Here is a 20180-nt window from a genome sequence, read left to right on the forward strand (position 1 = left end):
AGAGCAAGGGCTAGGTCAAGCCCGAGCCAGGAGTCAGGAGTCAGGAGCCAGGAGCCAGGAGCCAGGAGCTTCATGTGGATTTCCCATATGGGAGGCAGGGGCCCAAGACACTTGTGTCATCCTCCACTGCTTTTCACAGACTATGAGCAGAGAGAGGGATGGATTGGAAGCGGAGCAGCCAGAATATAAACCATTTCCCATATGGAATGCCAAGGTCACAGGCAGCAATTTTATCTGCTGTGCCACAACAACAGCTCCTGATAATAGTTTTTAATAACAAAGATTTTCCATGAAATTTTTAAAAAGATTCTTTGCAAGCACGGACTTTAAAAAATTGCCAAAAAATAACCTGATCCTTTAATTTCATGTTCCATGAGCTGTCTGAAGTGCCCTTCTCTTATGGACTGAATCAATAGTGCTTTTGTATACGCCTGTTGAAGATCTCACGGTTGAAGACCATCAGAGCAATGGTCTTCCCTCTGGCCTTGTAGCTGAAGATGGCAGGTGTGGGGAGATTTATTTCTCCACATTCATTTCCTGGGAGTCACCTGGGACACTTCCATGTGGAATGCCCTCTGCATTTTGGCATTTTTAGGACTCCACAGTTCCTACTCAACAGATTCCACACAGCAGGGAGACCAAGGCCAAGACAAGAGTGTCTGGGAGCTTTAGGTACCTGCTGTCTTCCTCATTGGGAAGGAGGCAGGAGAGGCACATCTCCCGAGGCCCAGCAGCCATGTGCCCGGCTGGTTCCCAGAGCTGCTCGTTTAACCCATGAGGACTTATTAGCCACAGCAGGATAAGCAGCTTGAAGTCTATGGCAAGCTTTCCCTGTCAAGCACCTAGCTGAGCCATCTTCTGCAGTGTCCCTAGCGGCTGCCCTGCTTCCACACAGGAACCCAGAGAAGGTCTACTGGCTCAGTAAGTACCGATGATGTTCTTTCTGCAGTTGGGATGATGAGCTTGAAAGTGGATGGTTCAGAGGTCCTTTGTTCATGAGGCTTATTCTGAGATTCAAGGACACTCCTATCTGTCACTGTGTCCTTTCTCACAGAAGCCGTGGGACGTGGACAGTTTGCACTGAGTCACATGGAAGGAGCATAAAGCCAAAAGCAAGGAAACAGGTGGAAGAAGTCCCAGGTTAGGTGATGGAGGCAGGTTAGGTGGTCTAGCTCTGAAGGATTCCAGGAAGATGATTTAGGATGATAACATAACTGAAGATCACAGAAAAGGGTTTCACTTCCAAGGTCACAATCTCCACCCCCTCCTCAGTGACCCTGAAATTCCTCTTGGTGACAGATGCTAAAGTCCCCCTGGGACTTCAGCCTTTTTGTGCCTGTGGTAGAGGTGAGTCTACCTTGAGGAAGTCTCTTGAAGTCTTGAACATTTCCCCTCTCCAATATAATGATACCGCCACTTGCCTTGTCCTATCTCATGGAATTCATGCTCTTGTTTTGTTTTGATGGTGAGGTAAAAATGCAAAAAGTTAAAGTGCAGGAATAACACAGTAGTTCTTAGAATGAGGAACAAATTAGCGGTGCGATCTGAAAAAGGTTTGGCTGTGCAAGAATGTCACCTGGAGAGCTTATAAAACCCTCCAGCCCAGATACTCTACCTCTCTTCTCACACCTCTCTTTATCTCTCTCCCCCACTCTCTATCCTCCCCTCATATTTCTCTCTCCCCCCCACTCTCTCTCTCCTCCTCTCCTCTTCTCTCTCTCTCTCTCTCTCTCTCTCACACACACACACACACACACACACAAACACACACAGTCTTTGGACAACAAGGTAAAGGAGAGGGAGGAAGGATTCTAAGGTCAGAGAAGGTCATGACAATGGCAGCTTCCTGGCAGCCAAAGGACTTTGGGCACACAACCGAGCAGGTTGAAAGGCAATAGAGACACCAGTTTCTTTATAACCGGGTACAGCCCCGACAAAATGCAGCTATTTCAACAACAACCCCCAAAATGTCCTACCGTGAAGAGTGTGGGAAAAAAAAATAACGTGAACCAAGAGGTATGTTGTATCTCTCCAGAGGCCCTGGCACATCACATCATTAGCATGCTGTACTACCCTCAGAAAGGTCCCCGGAGTTGGGGATCCACTCTTAACTGCATGCCGCCATCTTGGGCTGTGTTGAGCCCTACTCACTGGATTCCGAAGGAGATGAGGGACACGCTGACCACCAGCAGGTCCAGGATGTTGAAATAGTTCCTGCAGAAGGAGCCCTTGTGCAGGAAGGCCCCATAGGCAGTCATCTGCAGGGGCAGAGAAAACAGCAGTGAGGGTGATGTGGCCCATGTTCCAGAGAGCCCCCTCACCCAACTGCCCTCCCACAACCTCCTCCAGAAGGGACCTGGACACTGCCTACGGGGATCAGGAAGGACTGACAGAGACATGATGTCAAGAACATGGCTCTTTAGCCACCATACTGTCACCAGGCCCCCAGCCCCAGCAGATCAGGCTGTAGTTCGCAGTCCTGTAATCAAAGCCCTTTCAAACAGCCCCTGTTGGCCTCTCTAGTTTCCCTCCGTCTTGTCCATCACACATCCACTGCTCCAGCCCTCTGGGGTCCTGTTCTCACAGTCCCTAGGCTCTTGTCCTTGCATGCCCGCTTTTCAACCTCCTTTCCAAATGCTCTTGCCCTCAGGGCCTGCTAGGGAGGGCCGGCGAGGGGGCACCCTGAAAGGTGAGGCAGCTTTTCTGAGCCGCCCAGCCCCATGTCCTAAGAAACCCTCAGTCTTTGAGAAAATAAGACCGTTGGTCATTCCAGTGCCCGGTGAGAAGTTTAACCAATAACTCTAATTATTGGCCCCCCTGTGATTCCTGAGTGCTGGAAAGCTAAGCCAATCTACTCTAATTCCTTGTTTGTGGCCCGCAGGAATGGTGTGTTCTGAAGGGTTAAGTGGTCCAGTGGATAGGAACCCATACAGCTGGGTCTGAACCCCTCCCATCAGTCTGGAGTAACATATTTCTTGGTACCTAATTCCTCACCTTAGAAGTGAGGCTGATATTGAGTGCCTCAATATCCACGTTGAAGGGTCACCAACTGAGTCATTACATGTAAAATATGGAACATTCTCCCACAGACAAATCTGTCGATGGGCCTGGGGTTTGAATTCTGGATTCTTCCCCTATCGGGCAAGTCTGGTGCCCACACTGGTCACGGGGCCACCATTCCCTGGCATCTTTGAGGCTCTTGCAACAAATAACATGGAAGCCCCTTGAAGAATCTGAAAAGGTGTTCACAGCAGGGCTGAGGACTAAGGCAAGACTTGGCCACTGTGACATCTTGCAGAGCACTTAGGATACTCAACAAATAGCCTTTCCCCTTGGGCTGCCGGGAGCTACAGGTGGTGCACACATCCGGGCAGGGAAAGGAGGAGGCTTGGCAAAGGCAATGGGAGGAAGTACCACTAGAGATGAGAATCTGGAGCTGCTGATGGTAGGAAAGCTGAGAGCGGTTTCTTCCTGGTCACATGGGAACATATTTATCTCTCTGGAATCAGAGCATGCCTAGTGCGGGGCATCTGCAGAGCAATTCAAAAGCTAAACACGGAGGGAAAGGGACCAAAATAGCTCTTGTAACCCAATTCTTTCTACTTATCTTTTGCGCCAGGGGGCCATAGGGGACTTGGGCACCTGTGTTCTGCAACAGTGCTTAGAAGTGGGTAGATTACATAAAAAGATGCAGAGGAAGAGAGCTGCCTTGTCAGGGGGCTCACTGTCCTATGTCTGCGACCCCAGAGTTAGCCTTCAGGAGGCTCCTGCAAAGACCACTCTAAGCCTGCAGAAGGCCAGACATCTACCTCCCCTAGCACTTCATTCTCAGCCTTAGAGGAGAAGATACTGGCCCCGAGCTCTCCTGACTCCTGACCTGGACTCTCTGAACAACCACAGAGCTCCAACAGAGCCTTGTCCATTCAGTATGGACATGGACATGTGGGGTTCAAGTGACCTACTTCTGTCCTTCTGTAGCCTAGGGGCTCTGTGGGGTCAGGGGGCCCTTGCATGAGACAGCACTTCAGAAAGCACATGCACATGTATGGGGGCAGGGTGAAGGACAGTATCCAGGCAGGCCCCAAGGTCGAGTGGCTATAGGAGGAAGAGCAAGCAAGTGCCGGGGAAACAGGGCATGCACTGAAACTCTTGGTGGCGTGCAGGGCAACAGAAGAAGCCAGGCTCAGAGTCCTCTTCCTTTGCTGTTTTTTTTCCCCCTGACTGTCATCCATGTAGTCCTAAAAATTTTGAGTTATCCCCCCCCAGAGGAAGCCTATTGGTGGGGTGTTTCCAGCCAACAGAGGGAATGGGGATGGGTTGTAGGCTCATAAGTGAAGAGGGCAGGGACATGCCCCCCTGTTCAGTCATGGGCAAGCACCATTTCTCTCCACAGCTCTTCTGGGTATTAGTGGCAACTTGTCCTTTGCATGTCCTTATATTGGCCATGACTCTACTTCTCTCTCCTCTACACCACAGTCTGGGCATGATGCTAACCAATGATGTGGTCTTAAAGCCTCTGAGTTTTAAGATCCAGCTTGTCCCAGATCCTTTAGTGGAAAGCCATTGTGATCCTGTGCAGTGTTACGAGGGCAGAGCCTTCCAGCCAGGCAGAGGGCCCTGGCAGGAAGAAGAGGCAGGGAGATGGCTTGCCATGACAACACTCACAATGAGACTTTCACCTCCACTTGCAGGAGAAATAGCACCACCAAGGCCCACAGGGCCCCAGGAACTGGCCTCAGCTCCACTTACTCTGGAAAAAAACTTGGCTGCCCTAAGGCTAAAGTCCAGGGAGTAAAGCAGCTCAGCCTGGGAAAGGGGTTCCCAACAATACAACTCAAGGTTCTGGGACCCAACCCAGATCTGTTCTCCCTGAGTTGGAAGGAAAAGTCCACACTACACTTTTAGTTTTTGCTGGAACAAAGGACAGAGGCTGGTAGAAGCTCCCTGCAAGCACCGTCTACTCAGTTTTGCAGCTGCCCCGACAGAAGTGTCATAGGGCCTGGGCTGGGCAGAACTTGAGCATTTTCCCAGAGCAGAAGGGTATATGGCTTGCAGTGACCCCAGGTGGGTGTGGACATCAGCTCATGCCAACCTCCAGGATGGGGGTGGGGTGAAGAAGGAGATCACGCTCCCAGAGCTGAGCCCTTGCAGGTATGTCTCCTCGGGCAAGGGCAGAGTCCAAACCTTGCTCTGAGAGAAGCATGTTTGACCAAGGTCTCACAAATGCAGCCTGGACCTCAGATGACCTGGCTTGGTCACATGTTGCTTTAGGAGCTCAGAGTTGGCCTAAGGACAGGACCAGCTGCCAGCGGGGCAGGGGCCTGGCTGTGTGAGCACCAGCTGGCACCTGCTTCTCACTTTACTCCCTTGCTGAGCTGGAAATACATTTTTCCCTCTGTCTGGTATAGGGCAAAAGGAATTATCACCAAACTTTTCAGTAGGTGATTGAGAAGTCAGAAGCTACCTGCTGTCACCTGCCGATAACCTCTGTGGGCAGACGAGCTCTAGATTTTGCCTGACTCTGGCTTAGGCCTGAGTCCTGAGGGAAGTGCCATGGTCATCCAAGAACACTAGTAAAACGACTCCTGGTTGCCCCCCCAAAGCAGTCCATTTGGGGGGATCATGCGGGCATTCCTTCTGGGTAAGAAGTCAGGAGACTTCTGAGTACAGCTGTGTCATGGAGAATTGGGGACAGTGAGAGCTCTTTGTGTGTGTGTGTGTGTGTGTGTGTGTGTGAGAGAGAGAGAGAGAGAGAGAGCTGTATGGTGTGTGAGTTCACATGCGTGAGCTCATGTGTGCATGCTCGTGTGTGTGTGTGAACTTGAGAGTGCATTGTGAGCTTGTGTGAGCATTAGCTATGTGAGCACGAGCGTGTATGAGAGCATTGTTGATGGCCACAGGGTCCAACCAGAGACACAACAGCATTAATGGCAGCTCCTTCAGCTTTCTGCTTCCTCCAGATCATGAACTGCCCCAGGGTGGCCAGAAAGGAAGCTCTCAAGGACACAGGTTTTGAGGACAACACAGACGGACAGGTGCGAACTCTTCCCATTGCAGGCTTGAGCGCAGGGAAAGAGAGGTTGAAGCAAACAGAATAGAACAGCGGGACACAAAGCAAGAGGTGAGCAGGAGGCGTGGCTCAGGTGGCTTTACCTTAAGGATAATTTCTAATGTAAATATACTAGTGAAGACATAGTCTGCATTGCCTAGGATCTGAAAAATAAGCAGAATCAGATTAGTGGCTGTGACCAAGACCCCAACATCAGCACCAGCGTGTGTGTTAGCCACAGGCAGCAGCAAGAGCAGAGAGGCCAAAGGAGAGAGCAGGTCATCAGGCTTTACCTTCAGGGCAATTTCAATGGTGAAAATGGTAGTAAAAACAATGTCAAAATAAAACAGAATCTGCAAAACAAAAATGAAACCAGGTAGGAGGGGTGGGGAGGGGGAGAAAGCAGAGCAGGAGAGGTCAATGGATGGGTCACCAGCAAAGGAACCCCACTTCAAAACAAGGCACCCCTCCTGTGCTGGGAGATGGACAGCTGGGGGCATGGGCTCCCAAGTGGGGCCTTTGAACGGCACAGTGTGGAGCCCCCAGACTCGTGAAGTTCCGGAGCAGGACTCAGTTGGTAGCAGGTCTCAATAGCCTCTGGCTGGATGCATGTTCATTTATCTGATTTGTTAAGAGACCCAACTCAGCCCACTGGGACTCTGTCAAGAGGGCGGGGTCGGGGACGGGGGTGGGAAGGTGCGTTATGCAGGTGGGGTAAATCCAGGTGGAGAATGGTCTATAAGACCTCAGGTGCTGGATCAGCATAATGACCAGCACCTCCAAGCTCAGTCAGACAGCTTTGGTCCCCCACTGGCTGCAGGACTATTGTGTGGGCCAATGGGGTCTGATCTAAGTCATGCCCATAGGCTGGGATCTGATAAAGCTCCCAGACTTTGAGTAAGACTCTGAGTCTTACTCCAGCCTTTACTGCTGTCCAGCAGGGCACTGGCCGGATCTCCAGATGCAGCTCTCCTCTACAGAAGACCCTCCAGAGGGTTCCTGGGGCTCTCCCTCCTCTCAGCTGGGTCCTCACACTGGCTTCTGGTCAGAACACATCAGGAACAGGGCAGGAAGCCAGTGGCCACACTGTTGTAAGTGTACAAAGAACCTGAGCTTCCTGGGAGAATATCCACAAAGCAGGGGCAGACCTGATCTTAAATGCTTCCCCAAGTGGCCCCAGGCATTCAGATGCCCACTCTCCTACTTGCTGGTGGCCCTAGGGTGTGTTTTCACCAAAACTTAAAGCCCTTAGAGTAATGCAGATGGTGGACCCGAATCGAGGATTTGAACCTGGACAATTTGGTGGGACAATGAAGTTAGCAACAAGAAGTGCTGGGAAAGGGGACACTACTGGGAGGAGGGCATGGGGAGCGTACATGGTTCCTGAAGGAGGTGTGCTGCACAGGGTCCTCGGCAGCCAGGGAGATGCTGCTGAGCAGGATGAAGAAGAGGATGAGGTTGGTGAAGATTGTGTCATTGACGATACGGTGGCACTGGAGGCGGAACCTGCCGGGAGAGAGAGAAGACAGAGCTGTCAGGACACACAGGCAGAGCTGCTCTCGGGGCCTCAAGAGCTGCTCCCCTCTGTTCTTTGCCTTGGCTTGTGTTTTGGGAGTAACCCCTAACTCTAACCCGAGTAACCTAACTGTATATCTGACATTTCATTGGAAAGTCAGATATACCGAGAAGAGGAGAAACAGAGAAAAAGATCTTCTGTCCACTGATTAACTCCACAAATGGACACAATGGCCAGAGCTTACCCAATCTGAAACTAGAGGCCAGGAAACTCCTCCAGGTCTCCCATGTGGGTGCAGGGTCCCAAGGCCTTGGGCCATTCTCTTCTGCTTTCCCAGCCCCAAAGCAGAGAGCTGGATGGGAAGCAGGGCAGCCAGGACATGAAATGGCACCCATATGGGATCCTGGCATGTGCAAAGTGAGGACTTTAGCAATGAGGCTACTGTGCTAGGCCCCGTAGCTGAAATCTTCTGGCCAACCCTAGCCCATCCCTGTGATGCACACCTCCATAGAACCCAGCTGGTCCCCAGGCCCTGGCAGAGCAGCAAACCCTCTTTGACCTTGGGAAGCATACTGTCTGAGACCCCTGCCTGAGAATCCACATGCTGCTGTGACATTAGCAGCTGGAACATGTTTGGGTACTTTCTTTTCTTTATTAATATAAAGAAAACCTACTTTAAGGCATTTACTTCTTTTTTTTATGCCCAGGGAACAACAGAGCTACCTGCAGGTGCCCATGCCAGGAGTCAGAGGAACGAACTCGCTGGCTATATGGTCTGCGGCCAGGTAAAAGTTTGGAACATGCAGTTCAATTCCACGTTTCAGGACTGATGCCAAGGACTGCCCATTGGACTTCTGCACACCAGTGCCCACTCCTTGTATGCCCCGGTGGCTTAGATACGTTCTCCCAATGACAACAGTGCAGGAGGGAGGGCTTGTCTAGACAAACGGCATGCAGTGTGGGAAGCCCAGGACTTGAACCCAGGCCTTCAGACTTCTGCTTCTGGCATTTCAGTTAAACAGGGAAGGGCAGTACTGCCTGAAGAGAGAAGCTAATAGCAACAATGCTGCCAGGAAAACAAGCATGGCTGTAGAGCCTGGGACTCTTAAGCTGAGCCAAGGGCTGTCTGGAAGAAAACCCCGCACCCAGTCCCAGTTCACATCATCAGAACTCCTACTAAAGAAGATGAAGTTCTGAGATCGCGAACTGGCCTGGTCCAGCGCTGTTGCAATCTTTGGGGGAATAAATACTGATGGATAATCTTCCCTTAACCACTCCTCCCTGTGTTTCTCCTTCTCTCTCTGTAACTCTGCTTTTCAGAAAAAAAAAAATCTTCGCTTTAAAAAAGAATTAAATGATTTGGGACCCCCCCCACAAAATAATGGAAATATCAGGTAGAATATAAAACAACCATATTTGACATCTTTAATGACATAAACATGAGAAAATATAATCATCAATAAAAGCTGATTTAGATAGTGATTCAAAGTTAAAAAGAGAATTATGAAACTGGAAGGCATAGCTGAGGAAATCACCCAGAATAATGAAAGCGAGAAGAGAGATAAAGACGTAAGAGATGGGGAAGACATGATGAGACAGTCTAACAGAATTAACTGGAGTGCCACAAGGAAAGATTAAAGAATTAAGGAGATCCACTATTTAAAGATCAGGGCTCAACATGTTCTATGGGAAAGAAATATGAATCCATCTACCAAGGAGATGTAAGATAAATGAAGAGATGCATGCCAGGGGATATGGTAATAAGCCTGTACCATATCAGAGCCAGCGGCATACAATAAAAGCAGGTAGACTGTTAACTGAGGAATTACTATTGGAGTCACAGACAATTTTACAGTAGAATAATTTTATACATAGCAAAGTGACCTCTGAAGAGCAAGAAAGCAATCATTAAGAGAAGCATGGTGGATTTTCCATAAAGGAATTAGAAAGAATTTCCAGAGAATGCACTTTAGGAAGAAAGAAAATATTTGCTGAAGAATGGGTTGGATTGCGCGTGCGCGCGCGCACACACACACACACACACACACACACACACACACACACACACACACGGTAAGGGAGCTGGTTTTGTGGCACCATTGTGAGGCCTGAATACCTTATAAAAAATGGCTTGCATTCTGGCTGCTCTACTTCCAATCCAACTCTATTCTTTAAAAAAAGGATCTATTTATTTTTATTGCAAAGTCAGATATATAGAGAGAGGAGGAGAGACAGGAAGATCTTCTGTCCGATGATTCACTCCCCAAGTGACTATAATGCCTCGTGCTTCACTGAGCCAAAGCCAGGAGCCAGGGGTCTCCCACACGGGTGCAGGTTTCCAAGATTTTGGGCCATCCTCTACTGCTTTCCAGGCTGCAAGCAGGGAGCTTGTTGGGAAGTGGAGCTGTCAGGATTAGAACTGGTGCCCATATGGGATCCCGGTACATTCAAGGCGAGGACTTTAGCCCCTAGGCCGCCACGCCAGGCCCAATCCAGCTCTATTCTAACGCTCTTGGGAAAGTGGCAAAAGATGGACCAAGTCTTTGGGGCCCTGCCACTTACATGGGAGACCTAGATGGAGGTACATGTTCTTGACTTCAGTCTAGTACAGTCCAGGCCATTGGGATCACATGGAGAATGAATGAACCAAGAAAGATTTCTCTTCACACCGCCCCCTATGGCCTAAATAGTAATAATGACAACATCTCACTTGTCCATTGACAAATAAAGGTTAGGACTGAAACACTAATCAGCAGTAACAGAAATAGGAAGAATTTGAGTCAAAATAGCCTGTGGTTCTGTCCAAAATGGGAGGTTAAGATACTGTCTAATTTTCCTAAGTTATGATATGAAGGTTGCTAAGTAACTTCAATAAGTTTATAACTATATACAAAATTAATACATATTTATAAATTTATAAAGTATAATTTTATAAGTTATAGTACTACGGTACTTTACTAAGTTTACAGTCTAATTTTATTAAGTTCAAAAGGCTAGTAACTATCAAGGAAAATCAAGCAAAAAGAAAAAAAAGCAGAGTTTGTACATTTCTAAAAATGGGGAGGAAAAATAAACACAGATTGTCTTATTCAGAATTCAGTACTCTCCCATAAACCAGCATCTGTTTATTCAAGTTGTGGATTTGGAAGAATCCCAATGCAGCATTCAGGGAAGACACAGGTATATCTGCTAGGCTTGTGTTATGGACAGAACACAGTCTCACTGTGGCCACCTTTCCCATGTACCTGTTGTTGGGGCTGAAGATGAAAAATGCACTGGCTTCCGGCATAGGCGCAGCCTTTTCCTTCAGGTGCAGCTCAGAGAGTGGCCGAGGGCGAGGGCCAACAGGCATCTCGGGCTCTTCCTCATCTTCTTCGCCTGCAGGTAAAACAGCAGTATTTGAAATGACTCCAGCTCTCCTTATATTTTTACCCCTCTGTCTCTAGAGAGACCCTCCCACTGGCAGGATGGAGACATCATTTATATCTCAGAAAACAGGGTTCCAGCCAGGGCAGATCTCCTTGTGTCTGCTGTGTTTTCACTGTGGGAGCATATCCCTGTTAGAAACGGGATTTCCTGGCCCATACACAACTATAGGGGGATGCAAATATGGTGACCGGCCTGTCATGGTTCACTCAGGACTATCCACCTTTCATATTAACATCACCACATCACAGGTACTCCCTCCTCCATCTTGGGGAGAGTGGGATGGTCAGTCATCCTGGCTGGAAGATCCAAGATGGACAATCAGGGCATGGTCAGGTGTTTATCCTCCATTCTGGCGGCAGGTAGAGGAAAGGTAAAGTCCAACTGACATGTGGACTCCCTGGAACCAACTCTATCTTAGAGAATACCAAGAATTTAAAACCACTACTTTCTTCACTTCTGAAACAACAACAAAAATCATGTAGGGATAATAGGACATCAATACTGCCCCTAACAGGCCCCTCATTCAAAGGCTGACCCCCCATTAAAGGAGCTCCTTAGTTCTCCATTTCAGTAGCAATATTCAATGAGAACCAATGTCAAACATGTATTCTTTTGCCTTCAAGTCTATTGCTCAAGTGCAGAAGCACCACCCATCTCATCATCTCAGGTATGCAGAAATGTTTAGAGGAGAGAAGGTGACAGCATGGGAGTTAAGAGTAGTGACTTTTGGGTCTGGCCTAGTGGCTAAAGTCCTTGCCTTGAATGCGCCAGAATCCCATATGGATGCTGGTTCTAATCCCAACAGCTCCACATCCGATCAAACTCCTTGCTTGTGGCCTGGGAAAGCATTTGATGATAGCCCAAAGCCTTGGGATCCTGCACCTGTGTGGGAGACCCAGAAGAAGCTCCTGGCTCCTGGCTCTTGGCTCCTGGTTTCAGATTGGCACAGCAAGAGGCATTACGGTCACTTGGGGAGTGAGGCATTGTGATCACTTGGGGAGTGAATTATTGGGCAGAAGATCATCCTCTCTGTCTTTCCTCCTCTCTGTATATCTGCCTTTCTGATAAAAATAAATAAATCTCTTTTGTTTCTAAAATAGTGACTTTCTAGCCAAATATATTGATCTTAATCACAATTCTTTTCTTTCTGGCTGAGTGGCTCCTGCGAGGAAGGAGGACCTGTGAAGACATAGGCAGACGCTGGAGGAAACCTGCACAGGCCAAGACTTGCCAGCAAGCCTAAGACACCAGGCAGAGGTCAATGTAGATTTTTCCCTAGAACTTTCCAGAAAGAGCACCCCGATTTTGAACTTCAGTGAGAGGATGCATTTCTGTTTCTAAGAGGTCCAACATGTGGCAAATGAAGCGCGAGAGAGCCCTTCCTTCGACTGATTCACTCCCCCAAATGCCTACCACAGGCAGGACTGGACCAGAGCAGTCAAGAGGCTAAAACTTAATCCAGGTCACCCACTTGGGTGGCAGGAACCCAAGTACTTGAAACATCCCTACTAACTCTCAGGATCTCCACTGGCAAGTAGTCAGCTGCTGCCAGGAGCCAAAGCTGGGAATCTGGCAATCTCACATAGGAGGTGGGTATCCCAAGTGGAGTCTTAACTGCAAGGCCAAATGCCCAGTATATGGCAATCTATGCTAGCCACCCCAGGGAACAAACCCACTCACTACGTGCTTTCATCTTTCCAACTTCTCTCTTATCATCAGAACCACTCCTCATCTTCCTCTCTGAAATAGAGCTTCTAAATAGTCCCCTTTATCTAGCTTTCCCTGAGCACCTGTACACCAGAGAATGACCATCTGTATACAAAGCTGCAGACATTTGATTTCTAGGGCACTGGATCCATCTATCTGTGTGCTAGAGGTCTGGGATGGAGAAGCTATGCCCAGAACACAGGAACCGTTATTTCTTGTTGCTGAGACTGAACTTCCATCTCCACTCCCTGCCCTCCTCCCCAAGGAAGAGGGTTTCGCCAAAGGAAAGTCAGGTGTAGACCAATCTGGCTTGAACAAGACAGTTCTGCAGAGTTCATCTTACAGAGCCAGCCACGCTTTCACACACTCCCTCCTTCTGGCTAAAACAAAGGCAAGTGGTGCAGGGTCAAAAGTGTGAGGTTTCTTCTCTTTACTGGCTCTGACAGAAAATTCCAGAAACATCCTCATTCTTCTTTCTCTCCAGCACCTAAGCTGTTAAAAACCCAGTAGGCCCAACTTGCAAAGTGGAGTCCAGCACTGCCACCTGGTTGTGCCACTGTCTTGCCTGAACCACTGCCTCGTCTTCTGCCTGCCCCAGTGCTGATTCTCACCATTGACTATCGACTATTGCTGGGGAACCCTGCTGACCCTAGACCACACCCCACCCAATTCTGCTCCTGGCTGCTCTCCCAGTTTCATCAGCTGGCTCTCTGCTTTTGTTCTCTCTGTCCCAGACTTTCTGGTTCTCTTTGGAGTCCTCCGCAGCCACAGCTCCCATCCAACATTCCACACCTGCTGGATCCCAACCGACATAGCTCTTTCCTCTGATTTCCTGAAATAATTGGGGTTCCAGCATAGAAGTCATGGTTGCTTAAGAATTCTTCACCAACCGCACAGTCAAAGCCACCCGTCCTGCTCAGACATCTTAGCATACATAGCCCTGGATTTTCTTCATCTTCACATCACCTGATACTATTACCTCTTTGACTGTTTTGCTTTCTGGCTTCTTAACTGTCTTCCCCACTGACCTTTCCCTGCCTGGCCCATCCAGATGCTTTATAAGCAGTCAGTACGTGAGCTTACTTCTCCATGACTGATGGCAGTGCCCATAATTTGGTTCCTGGGTGCTGAAAGTAGGATAGCCTCAATTATCTGTGGATCACTGATCTCAAAATAAAGGCACAGTGATGCCTGGGACCAAGAGAAATGAAGGCAAGGGTATGCAGGACGGAAGAAGACAGTCCGAAAAATCCTAAGAACCCTGCAGATTTAGTAGAGTGTGGGATTAGCTTTTTTTTTGTGTTCGGAAACACAAGGATTCCAAGAATCTGCATGGCCTACTGGGTTATGGGAGGCACATTTCCATGATGGCCACCATGGAGACCATGTTGTCATCATCAGTCATTTTTTGTTTTTGTCCTTGACATTCTTCTCTTTGATTTCATTAGAGCCACAAAGAAGAAAAAAGTCAAGAGTGCATTCCAAATAATAGAATTTGAAATGACTGTCCTAGATGCAAGAGCTCTGCCACACAGCCATGTAGGAGGGAGGAACCGGCTTGGGCCTGACTATGGCAGGGGGTAAGTGGCGGCTGTGAAGAGATGGTGGATCCATATCATCTCTCTGCTGTAAGCCAGGAAGCTGCATGTTGGAGACCCTGCCCACACGCTCAGGGATTTGCTGCATTAATGCCCTTTCCTGTTAACTTTAAACATATGCCTACGAGTTTAGCAGGAAGTCTCCACAGTCCCGCCTTAGCCACTGCTCACATTTTGCAGATCTTGTTCCATTTCTCTTTCCTGCTTCCATCCTTGAGCTGCTGAAGTATTCTAAAGTCAGACATTCAAACAAGAATCTGGGCACTTGAAAAGCAGAACTAGAATAAGCTTTTTATATCAACAAGATGAATAAAAACCATCCGCGGTCATGTATTTCCCAGTCCATATTCAATTTCCCCCATTTATTTCAAAAAATGTCACTTTAAGGTTTGTTCATTCAGCCAACACAACTTCTTCCCTACCTCTTGCAAAAGACTTTAAGACTTCAAAATACTCCCAACATGGACATATCTACCTGCTCACCTCTCTGTCTAAGCCTCAGGATGCCCAATCCTGTTACCTAATTAGCTCAGGGAACAGGGCGAGGGACCACGAGTGAGAGTGGGCGATCACAGAAGGAGCCTGTGTGTCCCTGTAAGAACTGCCAGAGGAGGAAGGCATCCCATCACTGCACCTGCTGACCAGCCTGGTCTACACACACACAGATACTTTGACCTTGTAAGGTTGACTCCAAGCTTTAGGTGACAACATCATCATCATTCATTCTGGGTAAGGCAAGAGAAAGCCTGGGGCTCAGATGGGATGTGAGACTTCTGAAAGCATGGCAAGTAAATCTCCAAGGAGAGTCAAAGACCTGGGACATTAAAATCCCATTCACATGTCAAAAAGAGGCAGGAGAAGACAAGGTCAGAGTGAACTCATTTTGCAGTAAGAGAGCTGTAAGTGCTTTGCCAGGTGGGATGTGGGGTGAGGGTGGTAGCCACCCCTGTACCCAGCTCTGCTTTCTAACTAAGAGTACAGGCAGACGTGAGAACATAGCAACACTTGCTATACTAGTAAAGTATACAAGTAAATAATGAGTTTAACCAACAGAGAATGTCAGGTGCCCTGTGGTACATAGAATCTAGCTTCCAAAGGACACAGCAGCCTTGCTCAGTTATCATCTTATCCAGCCTCGTATGAGCACTATAAAGAAACTATAAACAAACACAGAGACAGGAGACATTAGACAGTACCACATATCTGTACAAAGAAACTGAAGCCACTGCTCCATAATTCATGGCTCATCCCAGGTGCACTTAACATTTAGCTCAAGATTCAGTGGGACTGGTACCTGTAGTTTCCGGGTTAGGGTAGGGACTCTTATCCTCACTCTCATTGGGTTGGAGGTCGTCCATGTTGATCTAGGCAGCCAAGGAAGGGATGGAGAAGAAGTTAGGTGTGTTCCAGAGTGTTAGAGGCCCAGAGTGTCCCTGGAACTGCGATAATGATCAGGGGCTGAGCTCAAAAACGTGTCCTTGTCCCCTGACACATTTCCCTTCAGGATAACAGCAGACACTGGGATCAAAGCAGGTGTCTTCTCCTTGGTCTCCCAGCTCTCCTCCTCCAGTGCATAGGCTTCATTCTCCACCCCTCCCCTCGGTGGCCTCCCTCTTTCTTCTTGGGAAGACCAGGCCTCACCCCTTTTCTGAGCCATGGCCCCATAACTTCTTGGGGGAGATGGCAACTCACCTTGGTGGTCGGTGGGGACTCCCCATCAGCTGTAATGGATTTCAGTTCAATTTTCTCCTCCTTGACCTCCTCCACAACTGGCTTCCCTACTACCTCTTGTTTCTTCTCGGGGCTGGCGGTCCTGACCGGTCAGCAGGAAGAAAAGATAAACAGATGTTTACTGGAGTGACAGGGAGCTGCCATGGGGTCTGCTAGGCTGCCGGGAGCACAGTCCTTGCAGGCACCACCAGGAAACATTCTAAGTGCCATTGAGCTTGGCTGCACTTTTCCCTGCTTGCCTCCACCCTCCAGCCCTGCCAGCTCTTAGCTGGTGCCAGGTGAACACACTGCCTATCTCATCAAGATGGAGGATGTGCAGTGAAGGGGGCCAGTCTCATGTTCTTCTCACTAGATATGAAGTACGCAGCAGGGAGGAGGCCTCCCTCTGAAAGCTGCATGTTCGCCACCCCTCTGAAAACTGGCTTCCTCCTTCCTCACCCTACATTCCCACCTCCAATGCCTTCTCTGGTGGGGGAAATGCAACACCTTGGTCGGGATTGCAAGCTACAATGATCCCGCTTTAGAGCAACACTCAGGATCAGCAGAGGTCCACGATTTGGTCAGAAATTCCAAACTCAGGACCCTTCTAGGAGTGGGGGTCCCCAGAGGCCAGTATCCAAGCCTCCCTCCCCAACCAGTGGGAATCAATGGTTTTCCAAAACTAGAATTCTGGATCTTGGGCCTGGGTGAGTGTAGAGGGTTACCTGGCCAGCTTCTTTCTCTCCTTCTCTTCTTCTTCCTCCTTTTGGGCAGACGTAAGGCTCTCTGCATCAGCCAGGTTGTCCACAGCAATGGCCAAGAACACATTCAGTAGGATATCTGTTTGTGTCCATTCTTAAAGAAAATGACGCTTGGCCTTGGGGTGTTTGGAGAGCACAGGGGACAGGGAGGGGACAGGATGCATGGGAGTAGAGATTCCTGGCAAAGGCAGCCTGACCGACACTGGTTCTCCTCTCAAGGTGAGCGCAGCAGCGACCCTCCTGCTTCCTTTCCCACCACCCTATTAGCCACCTATGGTTTTCTGTGGGGCTTAGAAGACCAGATGAATTTGCAGGCTAGCCTGGGGTGGGAATGAGGCAGCAAGCCCTGCCTTGCCCTTGAACTGTGGCATTTCATGTTTCCCTGCTGAGAACAGTGCTGTCACTGGCACTGTAACTCATTGTGCCTGGCCCTGAGAAGGTGGCCTACTGTCCCTGCGACGTCTCCAAGTGAACCCACACATACAAAGGCCCTTGGTGGGTTCACCTGGAGCTGGTAAAACTTGAAAATCCCAAATCTCCCCATTCTGCCTCCTCTCCCAACAGAAATGCTGGCAGAGAAAGAGGTCTTCAGGGTAGTACCAGTTAGCCTCCACTCTCTCAGGTGCCCAGACAACTCCCATCATATTCTAGACAGGAGAGGAGAAACCCAAACAGGCAATGGCTTCCTGCACGGAAGCATAGGGGCCAGGGCTGTGGTAGGGGCCTAGCCTGTGTCACCACATGAAATTCAGAGTGATTCCCTGCTACCAGTCAGTAGCATTCTCTTACAGTCTGTTGAGGACCCCTGAGCCAAAAAGGCTTGGGACAAGAAGTGCTTCAGATGTTCTTTCTATTTTTTCTTTTGCAATTTGGATTATTTGCCTAGACATGCTGTGATACTTTGTTAATGGGACCTAAGTGTAAACATAAAATTCTCTTGTATTTCATACATGCCTTATACAAGGTACTCCTTAAATCATTTTGTGCAAGGTACTGAGTTTCATGGTGTGGAATGTTTCAGAGGTCTAGAAGTTCTGGATTTTCCAAGCACTTCAGATTTCAGCCATGCCCATCAGGGATGCGCATCTTATGAACGCCACTGGTAGGTGCCAAGAGAGAGCCCATGAGGCGCCAGAGGATGGCACTCAGCTGGAGAGTGGGGAGCCCTGTTGGCAGGCTCCACTGGCCACACATGCCCTAGCTGCAACTGGGGTCTGTGTCCTGTAGCCCTGGCCAGCGCTATTTGCACTTTCCCTCCCTGCCTCTGGAGATAGCCTTCCTGGGACCTGGCTCAGGGTCAAGCTCATTGTCGGCTTTGGCCTGAGACCAACCAACTTGGGAAGCAGCTTCAGAGGGAGAGACACAGAGTGAAAATCAGGGAGGAGATACAAAGGTCATTTCAAGGACAAAGGCTTGACATCTTTCACTGAGTACCCTTGCTCCCCAGCAGGTGCAACAGCTCCCCACCTTCCCTCCCATAGCTGCGGAGTGCCCGACTCTTCGGAGGAGTTCAGGGGAGTGGCTGTTCAGGCCATAACACTAGGGTCATTGTTCACCTTGAGTCTGATGAGAACCCGCCTCCTAGGAGTGGAGCAAGGAGGCCACTTGAACAGGCCCAGATAGGGGCTTCCACCCACGCCTGACTCTGCTGCCGAAGCAGACCTAGGCTACGATGTGTATCTTCCCCAAAGCAGTAACACCTCCCCTTCCCCAAGCTTGCCAGAATGCCTGGGGCTCTGTGCCCTATGCCAGGCCTGGAAGGCACACCGATTTGGCATTGTGCCGCAGGCTGAGGGATCGGGGTCAGCAGCAAAGGATACAATTCCCACAGATGAAGAGGATGATGAAGTAAATACAGACTAACATCCCTGGAAAAGAGGGGCCGCCATAAGCCATGATCCCATCATACATCACCGAATTCCAGTCCTCCCCGGTCAGGATCTGAATGACACATTCCCACCAATAAGGGACACAGCGTTAGACCAACAGCAAACCCCAAAATTCCCCTGCCCTGCCCCTCTATGCCAACACAAGTGCAGAATCTCTTGTCCACTGTTTTCCCTCCTCCTGGCCCCCAGGCTCTACCCCAGGGACTCTGTGATATTAACCTGGGTGAGTGTAAACTCATCCTCAGGTAGGGTGGACTGACCCCCTGCGACCATCCACACACAATGCATGAGGTGACCCCCCAGTTAGCTCGGGGGGGGGGTGCGGGGAGGGGAGGATTTACTATTGCAAACGTGTTTTTAAGCCATATCAAACCCAATTTCCAAACACCAGTCATTCCTGGCATTAAGACTTTTGCATATTTTGGCCTGCAACAAACATCACTTGCGTAATTTAACCTAGCCATCCAATCAATTTTGAGCTCAAATAAGTGACACCTTAGTATCTGATGGCCTAGTTACATCTTTACCCCAACCCTGGGCAAGAATGTGGGAAGCCAAGACACAGCTCCGCCAGCCTCTCCTCCCTGACCAGAGCACTCAGGGACTCTCATGCACCATTTATTACTTGACCACAGGATGCCATGGATAGGAGAATTTTCTAAACTACTCCATGAAATTTATCCGCCCGCATGGTACACCCCCTCCCTGCCCCCAGTTGGAATTCTAAGGGCCCTGGGGGAGGGGAAACCTCAAGGGGAACGCAAGGCCTGCTGGGGCTCATTGATGTGGCAAAGGCAAAGCTGCTGGCCACCCTGGGCAGGCCCAGCCCTCCTCCCTTCCCCACCACCCCAGCAGTCAGCCACCCTCCCCTAGGAAACTGTACCTGGAACACCGTGAGCAGAGACTGGGGGAAGTTGTCAAAGGTGCTCCGCCGGGTCTGCATCTCATCGAAGTTGAACTTGCCTCCAAACAGCTGCATCCCCAGCAAGGAGAAGATGATGATGAAGAGGAAGAGCAACAGGAGCAGGGAGGCGATGGAGCGCACGGAGTTCAGCAGGGAGGCCACCAGGTTGCTCAAGGAGTTCCAGTACCTAGGGTCCAGCATGGGAGAGGTCAGAGGCCCTTTCATTATCTTCTGGCCAGCCTGTCCTCCATCATTTACCCATCTGCCTGACAGAAGCCCCAAAAGGGATTCCCACTCCTTGTTCTGCTTCCCTTTCCTGAGGATTGGAGCCGGGCTGGGAGGGGGTTATGGGCTGGCCAGGTTTACAGTGAAAGTGTGAAGCTTGGCAGGTCATATCTTGTCATAAACAAGGGAAGGTCCCAGGCTCGGAAGCCCCTGACTGTGAGCACCATTGGACGGGTTGCTCAGCTCTTCCTCCTTCTGTCTCCCTGTCTTAGAGGCAGAGATGCCAGGAACACATATTCCAATGGGCTACTGGGAGGATGACACCCCAGCATAGGGCTTGGCACACAGCTGCAAAGGCGCTAGTAATTAATGTCCTCCACTGCTGGTCTTGA

The 20180-nt window shown here is 49.5% G+C and overlaps 1 protein-coding gene across 10 annotated transcripts in view; it reads right to left on the reverse strand.

Annotated features, from left to right (window-relative positions):
- CACNA1C (calcium voltage-gated channel subunit alpha1 C) overlaps positions 1 to 20180 on the reverse strand; it is a 559109-nt gene that overhangs the window by 75912 nt on the left and 463017 nt on the right. For 5 of the 10 annotated variants that reach the window (XM_040972179.1, XM_040972175.1, XM_040972178.1 and 2 more), the window contains exons 14-22: positions 19543 to 19750; positions 18591 to 18711; positions 16735 to 16849; positions 15992 to 16112; positions 15594 to 15663; positions 10811 to 10943; positions 7426 to 7555; positions 6154 to 6213; positions 2152 to 2258 (exon numbers count right to left, since the gene is read on the reverse strand). In XM_040972179.1, coding sequence (XP_040828113.1) covers positions 2152 to 2258; positions 6154 to 6213; positions 7426 to 7555; positions 10811 to 10943; positions 15594 to 15663; positions 15992 to 16112; positions 16735 to 16849; positions 18591 to 18711; positions 19543 to 19750 — 1065 coding nt within the window. Of the gene's footprint in view, positions 1 to 2151; positions 2259 to 6153; positions 6214 to 6342; positions 6403 to 7425; positions 7556 to 10810; positions 10944 to 15593; positions 15664 to 15991; positions 16113 to 16734; positions 16850 to 18590; positions 18712 to 19542; positions 19751 to 20180 lie in introns of all 10 variants that reach the window. The other 5 variants (XM_040972174.1, XM_040972176.1, XM_040972170.1 and 2 more) reach the window with 2 other exon arrangements.

Source organism: Ochotona curzoniae, unplaced genomic scaffold (genome assembly GCF_017591425.1).
Source record: "Ochotona curzoniae isolate NIBS_2020 unplaced genomic scaffold, NIBS_Ocur_1.0 contig_2235, whole genome shotgun sequence".
NCBI lineage: Eukaryota > Metazoa > Chordata > Mammalia > Lagomorpha > Ochotonidae > Ochotona > Ochotona curzoniae.